The sequence below is a fragment of the Camelus bactrianus genome, chromosome 6 (assembly GCF_048773025.1).
Source record: "Camelus bactrianus isolate YW-2024 breed Bactrian camel chromosome 6, ASM4877302v1, whole genome shotgun sequence".
In the NCBI taxonomy this organism is placed as follows: domain Eukaryota; kingdom Metazoa; phylum Chordata; class Mammalia; order Artiodactyla; family Camelidae; genus Camelus; species Camelus bactrianus.
The window spans coordinates 22,832,331-22,846,887 of NC_133544.1; the positions used below are offsets into that span (position 1 = coordinate 22,832,331).

Below are 14,557 nucleotides of genomic sequence, written 5' to 3' on the forward strand. Positions count from 1 at the left end.
TCCCATTTTACCAGCTGGAACCCTGGATAGTGTCCTTTGCCTGGGCTGGGCTGCGGTGGGCAGCGGGGAGTAGGGGATGGCAGGTGGGGCACAGAACTCAGGCCCAGGGCCCAGTCACGTAGAGCAGGAGACCCCACCCCCACCCTTCCCTAAATAAGGCCCCACTTACAGCTGTCATGAGCTCAGGCACTTACTTCATGGTGATGGTGTTGAAGAACCAGGAATAGAAGCCCTGGGGGGAAAGGAGAGAAAGGGTGAGAAAATCCAGTGCCCTGTCCTTCCCAGGCAAGAGACGAGAGAAAGAGCCTGGGTCTTGGAAGAGGGCTGGACTGGAATCGATGCTAAGCGAGATGTCTTTTCAGAAATCAAGCATTCGTTACAGGAAATGGGGGCTTAGAGTGTGGGCCTTGGCCTGGAGGGAGAGAAGGGACTCTGGGGTGGATGTCAGTTCCTTTCCATCTGTTCCTCCTTCCTTCTGGGAAATGCCCCTTCTCCAGGCTTGTGGCCCAGTGGGCCATCCAAGTAGTTGTCTGCCACCAGTGGTCAGTGGACCAACAGGAGCATGACCCAGGTAGGGCCAATCAAAATTCTCTTAAGGGGTTGAAACAGGTGTTGGAGAGCTCTTGCACCCTGGTCAACACTACGCAGCCTGGAGTGGCTTGGTGAGTCCGATGCCATATGCAGGAGCTTGTCTGAAAAAAAAAGCCCGCTCAGGTGAGAGAGGACCAGAGAGGGGTCCTGGTAGCAATGTGGGACTTCTAGATCCAGCTGTACCTGAAGCAGCTGCTTCTCTTGGATTTCCCCACACTCGAACCACATATTACCCTTTTGCTATAAAGCTAGTTTGAGCTGGATTTCTTCTCCAGCATCTGAGGGTTCTGTCTTTCAGGGTCTTGCTGTCTTGAGTTTCGAGGTCATGGGAAAAGGTGGCCTTGGCCAGGGGCTGGGAGGGCCAAGAGAGGGAGTCAGCTTGGGAACCATGTGCATAAGGTGGGCAGGGGCCACGGCCCTAAAAGCTGCCAGATGTGGCAGCTGGTTAAGTTACCCTGGTGCATGCTTCTTTCTGGAATCCCAGAGGGTTTAGCAAAGTCTTGGAAAAGTTTGCAGCTCTTGATTGGCCCTATTTGGGTCACAAGCACATCAGTGAACCTGGCAAGGCCACCTAGTTGTCAGTTCTCTGGAACCATATGAAATGAGGAAGGGGTATTTGTCAAAAGGAAGCCATGAGGGGCAGGTAAACACGGAACAGAAAGAAGTCCCTAGCTCCCTATGGTATAAGGCCCACCTTCTGAGTCTCCCTGCCTGTGTTGGGTGGATTGACAGTGGGAATCCTGTCAGGAAGTGTCCAGCTCTGGGGGGATCCATTCGCCCAGCTATGCCCTAGAGAACTAAAATCAGGATAGATGCCCAGGTATAGGGCAGAGCAATGAAGGGAAATAGCAAGACGGTGGCAGCAGTGACCAGGAAGTTCCCAGGGAGGGGTGAACTGCTGGACAAGGGTGGGGCTGAGAGTCTGGCCACCCTTCCCCAAAATGGAGAATCTTTCTCTGCTGCCCACCTCTGGGCCAAGGGCGTGATTTACTAGGGGAGCAAGCAGGTTTGATGACCAGCCCTAGTGGTTATGCAGAGCAGAGGACCACCGGTGAAAGGGCAGAGGTTGTGAGTACAAGTGTGGCCTATGTACCCATGAAAACCACATGGTCACACACAGACGTGTGAGTGAGCATGTGTGGACTCATTTCTCTCTCTCTCTCTCACATACACACACACACACACACACACACACACACACACACACACACACACTCCCCTGCACCTATATCGTAGCTCTGAAAGGCATAAAACACTCAGAAAACTTGGCAGCTGAACAGCGGGCCTGAGAAGCAGACGCACTTTCTCTCTTCTCCCCACCCCAAGGAAATGGCCACAAGCTCCCAGGAGCCAGCTTAGCCGACAAGACCGAGTGGCAGTGGTCAGTTCACTGCACCGACCTCAGTGGCCCCATCCTCCCCTCTCCCACCGCACCTGCCCTGACTTGCTCCAGGCCCTGTGGGGAGACCCGTTTGCTTCCCCAACACCACTCAGCCTGGCTGAGGCCTCACCATCCTGTCAAGGGCACTGAGGGGCCCACCTGGCCACACTCTCCCTCCATGTCTAATTTCTACCCTCTTCTGTTTGACTGTCCCACTGTTGCCATGATGATTTATCTCTTGGATATTTTTAAAATTAAATGATCTTTTTGTCATTGTACAGAACCCCCCACCCCCTCCCCGCCACAAAGTCAAAGTGATGTTTCTAAAGATAAACTTGAGAACTGCCTTGCCGGGTAGGTGCTACTGTCCTTATTCTGTGGAGGAAATCTCCAAGACATGAACCTGCCTGAGGCTCCTGACCTGGTCTGCAGCAGATCTTGACAAGAAAAGGGACCAGGTCTCTTGGAGGGATGATAATGGAAGGCATAAGGCTCTACTTACTCATCGCATCCCACACATATGTATCAGATACTAATCACACAACAGGCTGGGCTGGGTGCTGGGACAGTAGTGGGTAAGACCAGCAGAGCACCTGCTCCCACTAGGGGAAGTGCACACTCTAGACTGACTGCGTAGATGAGGAATCATCACAGACTGGGTTAAGGGCACTGAAGAACGGGAATGCATTTTCCAGGAGTATATAACAAAAGATATGGACCCAGATGGGGTGGACAGAGCTCCCTGGGGAAATGGTACTTGAGCTGAAATCTGAACAAAGGGTTGGTGTGTTAGCCTGAGAGGGGTCAGTGGGGAAGAGGGAGAGGGAAAAGCAGGTGAAAGGCCCTGGGGAGAGAAGGAGGTGGCACTTTTGAGGATCTAAAAGCTGGCCAGTGTGGCAGGGGGTGAGAGAGTTGGGAGGAGAAAGATAGACTGGACAGGCAAGCAAGGGGCCAAACCATGAGACCCTGTCAAGGCAGCGGCAATTGATTCCAACAGCATTAGGAAGCCATGGAAAGCTTATACTGATGTATGTCCCTGTTCACAGAGATCGCTCTGGATGGAGTAGAGTGCAGGTGTGGACCTAAAGAGATCAGTTAGAGGCTACCACAATCATCCAAGCAAGAGACTGATGGAGGCCTGGACTGGGGGATGGTGGGAGAGGTGGAGAGAAACAAAACTGGGAAGCTAAAAGCAACACAACTTGGTAATGGACGGGTCACGCCCGAGGCCTGGGCAAGAGCCAGGCTCACGTCCCTGGGTGGATGGTGGGAAGAGTCTGTGACCAGGGATTCAGGGACGGATGGACGTGGAGGGAGATCATGGCGTATTTTGGACATATTGAGTCTGAAATGCCCTTATAATATCCACATGGAGATATTCTGAAGGCCATTGGATAAATGGGGCTGGAGCCCAGAGGAAGATTAGCTGGAGAGAGGAATTTAGGAGGGAGCCATGTAGAGGTGGCAGTTGAAGTCAGGAGTGTGGAGGACATTGCCTGGGAGAGAGTGGAGGGCGAGAAAGGGCAGGTCTGGGATGGGCTGGGGGAACTTCCGGTGTGGGGGAGGCTCAGACAGAGGGACAGAAGGAAAACCCAGAGAGTGGGATGGCATGGAAGCAACTGGAAGTGCTGGTCCACAGGCTCAGGTGTTTCTGAGAGATCAGATGAGATAAGATAGGATTTTGTAGATTTTGGTGGATTTTGTGGGTGACTTTGGGGCAGTTTGGGTAGGTAGTAGCTACATGTGCGAGGGTTGATAAGTGAGAGGGAGATGAAGAGATGGAGATGGCAAGCCAGACCTCTCTTTCTGGAGTTTACTGTGGGGGGACAGAGGGAGACAGGCCCTTGCGGGGGGGAGAGGCCAAGACCACCTGACCACTGTCTATAACGCTGCAGCTCCACTCCATCCCTGTGGAGGGCCCTCCCCGCTCCCTTTTCCCTTCACGGCCCTGTATGCACCTGTCTGGGTGTCTCTCACCAGGAAGAAGGTGTCATGAGGCAGGACTGGTCCACCTGGCTCACTGTCTGGTGCCCAGTCCCCAGCCAGTGGCTGGCCCGCGGCAGCTGCTCCATAGCAACTGGCTGGAGGACTGGCATTCGACAGGAAGAGAAAGGGGGAGAAGAGGGCTCCATCAGCAGAGCTGGGTGGCTGGAGCGTGAGGGGATCCCTGCCTCACATCTGGAATCTTCTGTGTGAGTTCTTGGCTCAGAGTGGGGGCTTGGGGCAGGACTGGTGCTATGAGAAGAATTGGAAATTCGGGAAGAGTAGAAAAATTGATTTTTAAAAATCCCTTTTAAATTTTAGAATTTGCAAACACTTACATGGCACCCTAGGATGTAGGTAGGGTTACTACCTCGATATTTCTGATGGGGAAATAGGCTTGGCAAGGCTAGGGCATTTGTCCAAGTTTGCGGTGCTGTAAGTGGTTGGTGTGGCTGACTGCCAAGCCCCTGTTGACGAGACTGCTCCTTCCTGCACCTGCCAGGCCTGCCTCCCCAGAGCCAGGACCCCACCCGCCCCCACCAGGCCCAGCCTGGCACTCACCTTGTCCTTGTGTTCCATCTCCAGGGAAACATCTGAGGGAGATGTCTTCTCGCTCTGTTCCCCATAGATCAGTGAGGTCAGGCTGCCGGCCAGGAAGGGTGGTGGGGAGGTGGAAAAGGAGAGAAAGTCCTTTGGTGGCTGCCTTGCTGACTCTCCCGCTCCCTGGGCCGAGGGCTGTGGCCCCTTCCTGCCCAGGAGCAGACATGCCTCAGCTTGTTTGCAGAGCACATAGCTCTGGGCACAGACAGGTGCCCCACACATGTTGGGAGTCATGAGATCCAGAAAGTCTGAGATCTGAGAAAAGAGTGGCCTTGTGCCCAGAGACAGCTGCCCTGCAAGTCACCTCTGTGCAGGGAAGTCCAGAGCAGGGCAGGGGTGAGAGATGAGAATGACGAGACACCTGTGCAGCTTGGACCTGGTCAGAGCCATGCTCTGGCCATGGGAGCACATCCCCAAGGGAGTAGGTAGCTCACTCCTGACCCCCAGCCTCTCTTCACCTGTCATTGTGTATCAGCAGAGCCAGGCGTCCATAGTCCCACGCCGCTTTCCGGAGGAAGGAGTAAACCAAAACGATGACCTAGAGGCCAGGAAAGGCGAGATGGGGTAAGAGAGCTCATGGGTGCCTTCCCCTCGACTGACCCCTACATTCCCATGGGGAGACCCTGTCCCACCCACCTAGGTGACTCGCTCTGCCAGGGTCGGGTCACGCCTTTTTAAAGTCTAGATTCCCAGTATCCAGTAGCATCCTGGTACAGAGTGGATGCTGAGTTCGTTGAATGAAGGTGGCATGTTTAGAACTATTGGATAAGCCCACTCCTGGAAGAAATCAGCAAGGGGAGAGAACCGAGGCTCAAGGGCACTGGCCAGGGGGACCTTTGGACAATGGTTCATGGAAGAGAATCAGGGATTCTGTCTGTTCCTGCAGCCTCTTCTTCCCCAAGGCCCACCTACCTGAGCCACCCTAGGCAGGACTGACATTCAGGTAGTTCCCATCACTGTGGCTGGCGTCCATGGACAACTGGGGCCCCTGTTGTATCATTTGTGAAAGTTGGACCATCCACCCCAGGTGAGCCCTCTCTGCCCACTGCAGAGCCCAGAACTTACCACCCACAAGATGACATTGAGGAACAGCACGGTGGGGATACCCCCAAAGGGCTGCCCCTGAAGGACAGTGCTCTGAGATTGGAAGCAGTCGCCCGCCGACAAGTTCTGGGACTTTGCCACCACATTCAGGTTGCCTGGTGAGACAGCCATCCTGGGAGGCTCCCTGGTGAACAGAGGTGTCTCCAGGTCAGATATGAGGACCCCCCACCCCAACGCTATGCAACATGCCAGCCGGGAAGCTGGGACGAGTGTACTGAGTGCGTGTAAGAGTCACTGCCCAGTGCCAGCTTGTAAGTGATCAAGGCAAGACGGTTAGCCATGAGATGGCACACAGCCCTGTCCTGTAAGACACCAGCTTCCTCAAACCCAGGGCCATGATGGTAGAATAGCCCAGATTCCCTGGAAGAGTCTTTATTTTGTACTTGCTCTCTTTATGAAGAGTTGTAAAATGTACACGCCAATGGCTCTTTCTACTTCTACCTTTGTGAAGCTTTTCTCGTATGAACAAATGAGCGAAACTCACAAAGATCTCAGAGAGGAAATTCTCTGTTTACAGGATGGAACCACCTCATTCATGGGATGCCCATGCAGACAGGGCCACTGATGATCATCTCTAACATCTTATGATTCTCTGATCTAGTTTCCAGGAAAGGCAATTGCTCCTAAGACTAAGTAAGGACAGGATGTAGAGTGCCCAGCACACAGAAGCGACTCAGTAAACATCCCTGTTTTACCTAGAACTCGAATCAGGGAGATCAACACCAGCTCAGGGATGTGAGCCAATGCAGTAAGCCTGAGATTCAGATGCAGAGCTTACAGTCACGGGCACCCATGTTCTTCAGATGTGGATAATAAGAATGAAAACTGGAGGTGGTTGGCAGCTGCTGGGGCTTATATGCAAAGCTGCTCTGATTTTAAAAGATCATTCGTTTTGGCTCAAGACTGCATCTCATCCTAGAAATTCATCACCTCCATTCAAGAAAAGTAGGCTTAATTCAACAAATATTTTGGTGAACAATTGCTTTGTGCTAGACTAATGGTGGTGCATCATGAATAAGACAAATAAAATCCCTCTCGTGGGATTCCTGTGGGGAGAAACAGTGCACGGGTTGGGGTGAGATCAAGGTTGCAAAGAGGGTGACTGGGGAAGGCCTTACTGAGAGGATGACATTTGAGGAAAGACTTGGAGGGAAGGGTACTGCAGGCAGAGCAAAAGGCGGGGGTTGGGGTTGGGGGTGTGCCAGCTGGGAGCAGAGGAAGAGCTAATGGGCTGGTGTGGCTGGACGGGGAGAGTGAGGGACATGGGGGATGATGCCTGAGCAAAGGAGTGGCCTGAAATGATGCAAGACTTAAAAGGGGTCACTTCAACCCTCGTACTGAGAATAAATGGGGGTGGGGGTAAGCAGAGAGGTCAATTAGGAGGAATTTGTAGCAAGCCAGGCAAGAGATAACAGTACCTTAGACCAGGATGGAAGGAGTAGGGTGGTGAGATGTGATCAGATTTTGGAAATATTTTGAAGGACGAGCCAAGATTTGCTGATAGATTGAATTGGGAGTATGAAAGAGAGGCGCCCAGGATGACTAAGTCTTGTGGACTGAGCCACTGGAAAAATGGAGGTGCTGTTACTGGATGAAAAAGACAGGAAGTGCTGGACAGGAAGTGCAGGGTGGTGGGGGGACCAGGAGCTGGGTTTCAGACATGCTGAGTGGAGATGTCAAGAAGGCCGTTGGATGTGTGAGTTTGTAGTTCAGAGGAGAAATTGGAGACATAAAATGGGCGTTGCCAGCATGGAGATGACTGTTCAAGGCATGGGACTGGATCACCAAAGGCGTGAGTGTAGAGTGAGGCTTGAGGTCTGAGCCTTCGGATGCTTTAAAATATAGAAGTTGGGAAGATGAGGAGGAAACAAAAAGTGACTGAAAGGAGCAGACAATGAGAAAGGAAGAACCAGGAGACAGTGCTGTCCAGGAAGCCAAGTAAAGAAAAAGTTTCCAGAAGGGAGGGACCAGTTGTCAAGTAAGAGGACAGTGAGAATGAGCCATAGTTGAAACAGCGTGGAGGTGATTGGTGGCCAGGCTGGAGTAGTTGCAGGGGGAAGGAGAGGAGAGGACTGGGAGCCAGCGGGCACCAACAACTCTTTCATAGAGTATTGAGAGGTGGAAGTGGATAGAAAGAGAGAAATAGCAGCACATGATATGCTGATGGGAACGATCTGGTAGAAAATAAAAATCTGGTGGTGTAGGAGATGAGGAGCCACTGGAGCAATATGTGGATGTGGAGGGCTTGGGGACAAGTGCACAAGTGGAGAAGTTGGCCTTTGCCGAGAGCCGAGGGCTGGAGAGCTGACCCATGGCAGCAGGAGGGGAGGCAGGTGTGCTGGTGGAGATTATGGACGTGCTCTCCTTACAGGCTCTATTTTCTCAGTAGAAGAGGGAACAACGTCTCAGGTGAGTGTGTGATGCTGGTGGTGGGCATGTGTGGGATGTCTGAGAACAGGAAGCAGTAGAACTAGAAGTCTAGAGGAGTGAATGGATTAGGGGATGCAGTAGGACTGACGGGCAGCTCTAGGGGCCCACTGAGGTTCACAGTCTTGAATTTCCAACAAGAGCAGCCAGACTCATCGTGCGTTTCCCTCAAGTGTATTCATCTGTGTGGTTACAGGTGTGAAAGAGTCAGATAGTTTCAACCAGGGTAGAGGTTTTCCCAAGCAAGTATGAGAATGAAACAAGAGGGTTGAAGGTATACGTAAGGGAGACATTTTAATGACTGGCCTTGGAATTTAAGTCAGGGAAGGGGAGAAATGACACATGAGAAGGGTGAGGAATAGTGAAAGCTACTGGAGCTCCAGTGGGTAGAACTGTTGAGTCCTAGTGGGTGTGAGCTGACAGATGGGAAGTGGCTGTTGGAAAATGAGCTGGGTGACACTGAGAGTAAGAAGGGACTGCAGTTGTTGGTAGAGGTAAGGTCTGGGGCACGACCATGGAGTGAGCGGCTGAGTAGTGTTACGGAACTGAGGGGCCAGAGTGTTGGGGGGATCATCCCTGTGGATATGTGGATACTGAAATCAGCAAGAGTGAAGACAAGAATAGTGGTTTCATGATAGTAAGGCAGGAACTGAACTCTTCCAGTAAGGAAGGGTGCAACCTGGGTTGGGAGGAGTAGATGCCTGTAACAGAGGGGGAGCAGGGTGTCTCGGTTAACACCCACTGGCTCAAGATGGGGGCTTCAGCAGGGAAGAAGGAAGAATAGCCTGAAAGTTACAAAAAAGAGCAAAAAAGACTTCTCTCCCATCTACAGATGAGTATTGTTGGGGGAGAAACAGAAACCACTCCCTGAGAGGGAGCTAAGGGTACTGGGGAGTCTTTGGTTTCAATGCCCAGTGAAAAGGTGAGGCGCCGAGGATCTGGATGTGTTTCTGGGCACTGTGGGCTCCGTGGCACCCTTCCTTGCTGAGCGATCTGCAGCCAGCTACTCATCCATGCCTCATTCACTCATCTGTGCTATCACTATCATTTAGCACCCACTTCACAGTGCTGTTAAGAGGAATATGTGGATTAAGATTTGTCAATCAAGGAGAAAAAATGCCTGGAACACAGGAAGTATCATATAGATATTTGTAAAGTGAAAAGTGGACATTGAGTTCCAGGGGACAGAATGGGGTGGTTCTAGGTATTAGAGAAGGTGGGGTGATGAGGATGAAGAAAGAATAAAGGTAAAGGATGGGAGTACAGGAGACAGGAGGTGCCCTGGGAGTCTGGGATTCCTTGTGCTAACTCACAAAAATAGGAGAAAAGGGCATAATGAGTTTAGTCCTAGAAAAAAGGAGAACACAAAACTCCCCTCCTACCCTCTGAATTAGCATCTAACGAGAGCAAGGAGCCTCTTGCCTAACTTTCTGGTCCCCTGTCTAGGCTGCCCATGGTGTTATTACTGCAGGTCTCTGGTTAACACATTTATGCTAACACGTTATCCAAATGTAAACTTCTAATAGTTTATGTTGAACACAGCATATTTTAGCAGTAAGCCTTCTGCCAGAAAGTAAGAGTAGCAGCAATGGCATTCCTGTGGTCTCTGGCAGATGGGGCAGGTGTCTCAGCTCTGGGTCGGCTGTGGCAGAAAGCTACAGTTCTGCTGGTGGCCACTCGGGGGAGCCCTTGTTGAGGAAGCAGGTGGGAAACAGGGAGGAAGGCACATCTGGTAAGTCTGAAGGCCTTGGAGAGACTTTTCCTACCTGAGTCGGTTCTCCAGTGAGGGTCCCAGTCAGGCCTGGAGGCCCCACCCAGCTACGGGGCTGCTGCAAAAGAACAAATGCAGTGGAGAGATCATGAGACTTAGGAAGCCAGACCATCTTTGCTGGCAGCATCATCCCTCAGGACCCCTTTCCTCATCTTTAAGCTCTGGATGCTCTTCCTCTATCACACGCGTGTTTTACAAATAGTTCTTCCCAGTCTGTTGCTTGTCTTTTCATTTTCTTGCTGGTATCTTTTGAAGCGCCAAAGTTATGAATTTTGACAAAGTCCAATTTATCAAATTTTCTTTTATGGACCATGCTTTGGTATTGTAGCTAAGAAATCTTTGCCTAACCCAAAGTCTTAAGAGATTTTCTTTGCTGTTTACTTCTAAAAATCTTATAGTTTTAGCTCTTATATTGAAGTCAACGATCGATTCTGAGTTAATTTTTGCATATGGTGTGAGGTAAAGATCTAAGTTCATCTTTGGGCATGGGGCTATCCAGTCATCCAGCACCTTTAAAATGAGGGCAACGGTTTATAAGCCCATCTCAGGGCTGTGTGGGGACTGGAGCCAGGCCAAGGATGTGAAAGCACTGGTGAGCAAGACCTGCACAACCGCAAGGTCTTGTGACTGGTGTTAGTATTTGGTTAATACTATGCATGATGAGGGTAGAGGAGGTGGTCCGGGGCTGTGAAGAGCTCTGGCTTCCATCTGGCTCTAAGAAGGTTTGAGTCCTGGACGCTGCTCTTTTTCACCCCTCAACTCCTACTCCCTCATTCTCTCTCTTTCCAAAAGCACCCCTCCCTCCCTCCCTCCCTCCCTTGTTTCCTTCCTTCCTTCCTTCCTTTCTTCTTTCCTTCCTTCTTTCCTTTCTTCCTGCCTGCCTGCCTGTCTGCCTGCCACAAAGAAAAGGATGAGTACTTACCATGAGCCAGGCATCATGCCAGGCTCTAGGGCCCTGACAGACCTGGTTCCCACCCACATGAAGCTCCAGGCTCACTGAGGAGACCCACAGACACACGCTGCTGCACTGCACACACTCTGATAGCCCCGGGGAAGCCTTCTGTGGGGAAATGACCTCTGAGCTGAGATGTGAGGGTCAGAATCAGCACAGCACAGCGGGGAAACATGGGCAGAGGGAACCGTATGGGCAAAGACCCAGATGGGAGATGAAGCATGGAGATTTGGGAAAGTGAAAATGAATATTTGTGACTTTAGTGGAGGATGGATCCCTGGTTTGTTCTTTCATGTGTTCATTCATTCATTCAACAAGAATTAATTGCGTGTCTACTCTTGCCAGGCCCCATGTAGCCCTTGGAAGTACAAACATGAGGTCCTCTTCAGGGAGTTCACAGCCTTTGGGATCTGGGGAGAGGAATGCTGTTGGGAGGCCTGGCCCAGGCTGCCATTCTGCCTGGAGGACCCCCAGCTACAAGGTCCCAGCCTCTAACCTTGGAGTGGGGTAGAATCCAACCAGCAAGGTTGGGTCAGGTGCAGGCTTTCAGCTCACCTGGCTGCCCAGCCTGAAGGGGAGGTGAGGAAAGAAAAGAGAGAACACAGCCTAACTGCCACCTCAGCACCCTCCTCAGCTTTCTCAGCAGCAGACAGAAGCGGTAATAAGGGAGGCTGTTGCCATGGAAACCCAGAGCAGTGCCCAACCTTTTCTCTTCACCCCTAAACCATGCCTGGACCTTCCTCCTCCCTTCTTTCTGGAAGGAGAGCTTTCTGGAGGTAGAGCTAGCCCTTGGGTGTGAAGAAGAGGATGGAAAAGCTTTCTAGGGACCAGACCATAAGCACTGGAAGTACTAAAATTTGCAATCTGAGGGTGCTGAAGGAACACAGCAGGGGCACTAACCTGCCTGATGCAGGAGGCATCAAAGAACTCCTCTCTTTGGGAATGAATTTCACAGCAGAGCACAGGGAGGCTGTTTAGGGCATCAGGGAGAAGTAGGCTCTCTGTAGCCAAACTGGGTTTCTGTGTGGCCATGGACAGTAACTTTACCTCTCTGAGCCTCAGTTTACAAATCTGGAAAATGGGGTGTAATAACAGTACTGTCTTACAGGGTTATTGTGAAGATGAAGTAAGATAATTCATATAAAGCCCTTCACGTGATGCTTGGAAATATATGTGCTCAAAATTAGCCAGCACTGTCATCATCATCACTAGCTTATTTGTGAGATGGTAGTGAGGGGCCCAGCCTGGACCATTCCTAGTCACCTTCCCCCTATTCTGCTCTGAACAGGCAGAAGGAGAAACACAGACTACGGGCAGGACTTTACAGTACCCTCAAACTGCAGCCTGGAGGCAGTGCTGCTTCTGTTCTTCCTGTTCATGAAAAGCAAGCGTCAGCCTTGCTTTTTGGTCCAAGGAGGGGCAGTGAGAGATGGTATTAAGGCTGGTGGCTGGATTGGTAAGTCAGGATTCTCAGATTCCCTCAGTTGTACATCTTATCTGAGGGGGGAGCATGTGGCCTTCTTCCCCTCTCATTTCTGCTCTCCCTGACTCCTGTGGCAAAAACTGGAGGCTCAGCAGTCCTAGGCCTGTGCAAAGTTTTCCTCAGCTACTGGGCAAAAGCTTTGAAAAGAACTAACTTTGTCTTTACTACTTCTCTAGCCCATCGCTCACTCCCAGGCTTCCAGACCAGACCTGGTTTCAGCTACTGCTGTCCTAACTAGCCAGGCAAGCATTTTGCTTCCCACTTTTCCTTCCAGGTGAGCTGGCCACCTCAAGGCCAAGTCCTTTGTGTGGGGAGCTCAAATCTCAGAGCTTGAGTGGTCCAAGAAGCCCTAGAAGGGACCAGTCTTACTAAGATCTAACAGTTGTTGAGCATTTACTATAGGGTAAGGACTTTCCATTGAAGTACTAGCTATTTAATCCTTAGAAGTACCCTAGGGTACTAGAATCACCCCTAGATGAAACAAAATTAAGGCTCAGAGAGGTTAAATAACTTGCCCAAGGTCACAGTGCTGGTAAGTGACAGAGCTGGCCCTTGAGCCTGGGCAGTTTGTAATCCTCTGCTCTGCTACCTCCTGGACCCTCTGGGCCTCTGCTGGGCTAGCAGTGCTGGGCAGGGGTCAGAGGGAGGGCATGACCTCACTTAAGCCTTAGTCCAGGGATAGAACCTTTCCAAGCCTCTCAGGGTGGCGCAGTGGAAAGCACTAGAACTGAGGGATCGCAGGAAGGCTGGGCTCCAGGACACCTGTGTGGCCTTGGGCAGGTTCCTTCCCTTCTCTGGGCCTCCTGTTTGTAAGATAAGGGGTTTTGGTGGGAGGTCTCTGAGGGCTGGAGCTAGGATTCCAAGTTATCTCAGAGACATAGCCGACAGCCACGCAGACTGCATTTCCTGGCACTGCCCAGGACTGACTCTGCTCCACCATCCCCAAGAGGTCTCAAGAACTGGTCCACAGGGACTGCATTTCGATTTGGAGAAGCAAATCGCTGTAGCCATAAGCCGCATCCTAGGAGAAGAAGCTATGGGTGGGTATCCACCCCTCCCCCCTCCCCCAAGCCTGTGCACAAAATCAGCACCTGCCCTGCACCCCACCTGCCATCTGGCCTTCTCAGTCTCTTCAATAATTCATTATCTTTTTGTTAACAGCATGAAAGATTATTTCCCATGGGTCTGGACCTCAAAAAATAAAAAGGAGTTCCTGGTCATGGGCACCGCCTCCCCCTTCCCCTTCTTCTCTGGGTCTTTCCTCATATCCTCTTCCACACTCTCTGCTCTCGGATCTGCCCCCACGCCCACTCTTTCCAGGACAAAAGCTTAGATGCTCAGGTTTACTCTCACCACTAGGGGGCAGTTATCCTGGGGGACAGGGAGGAGGGGAAGCAGGTGCTACTGCAATGAGGGTTCTGGTTAATGTCTTTCCCTACCCGCCATGCCAGCTGGCCATGAATCTTCCGCTAAGTGTCAGGAAGCCCTTCCTTGCTCTAAATTGCCCTTGAGTCTCCTTATATCTTCACAGCTAAGGATGGTTTGCCCAACTTTACATGTGAAGAAACTAGGTCACCAGCAGGCTAAAAGATTTACCTAAGGCTGGGAAAGGTGGTGGATCTGGGATCAGAACTTAGGTTTTCTGGCTCCCTATTCAGCGTTCTCAGGCTTGGATCAGTGACTGCTTAGCCTGGGGGGTGAGGTACACTGGAATCACTTCAAAGTTGTTTAGTAGATCCAGAGATTCAGGCCCCACTCCAGACTTTAGGAATGAGAATCTCCAGTCAATTCTTATGTGCAGCCAAGAGAGAGAAACACTAGCTTAAGATTTCTAGGGTTATTTGTACCTAGATAAGGAGTTCTTGAAGATCCAAAAAGTTTTCTGACTCCCCCTAAAAAAGAAGGGAAAATGAGAAGATTTTAGGATAAAGGATGGTAGCTCAGTGCCCCTTAAGTTTTATTGCAGTGGGACAGTTCATGAGACTAGTCCTTATATTCTTCTCTCAGGAGATCTCCCTTCTCCCCTTCCCAGCTTGTTCTGAGTCTGCAGAAAGTTGAAGATCTACAGAGGCCCATACTACCTCTTCACTTGAATCCCCAAACTCTTGCATTTCTCCTTATGCCAGAGGTCAACTGCCTGGCCATTTCTCCATGAGTCACCATGCCTTCTCTCTGTCCTGTCCACATGTCTCCTAGGGCTACTTGCCTCACCTTGACTGAGCTTAAGCCACTTCCTCCAGAGCTTGGCTGGGGCCTTGGTCTCAT

At 51.1% G+C, this 14,557-nt stretch overlaps 1 protein-coding gene across 2 annotated transcripts in view; it reads right to left on the bottom strand.

Moving 5' to 3' along the window:
- The window catches only part of TMEM63C (transmembrane protein 63C), a 90,069-nt gene that overhangs the window by 30,271 nt on the left and 45,241 nt on the right, over nucleotides 1-14,557 (bottom strand). For both annotated transcript variants that reach the window (XM_074365199.1, XM_010947902.3), the window contains exons 3-7: nucleotides 9,853-9,915; nucleotides 5,621-5,783; nucleotides 5,014-5,093; nucleotides 4,517-4,598; nucleotides 195-232 (exon numbers count right to left, since the gene is read on the bottom strand). In XM_074365199.1, the coding sequence (XP_074221300.1) occupies nucleotides 195-232; nucleotides 4,517-4,598; nucleotides 5,014-5,093; nucleotides 5,621-5,770 (350 nt within the window). In that variant the 5' untranslated portion in view covers nucleotides 5,771-5,783; nucleotides 9,853-9,915. The remainder of the gene's footprint in view (nucleotides 1-194; nucleotides 233-4,516; nucleotides 4,599-5,013; nucleotides 5,094-5,620; nucleotides 5,784-9,852; nucleotides 9,916-14,557) is intronic.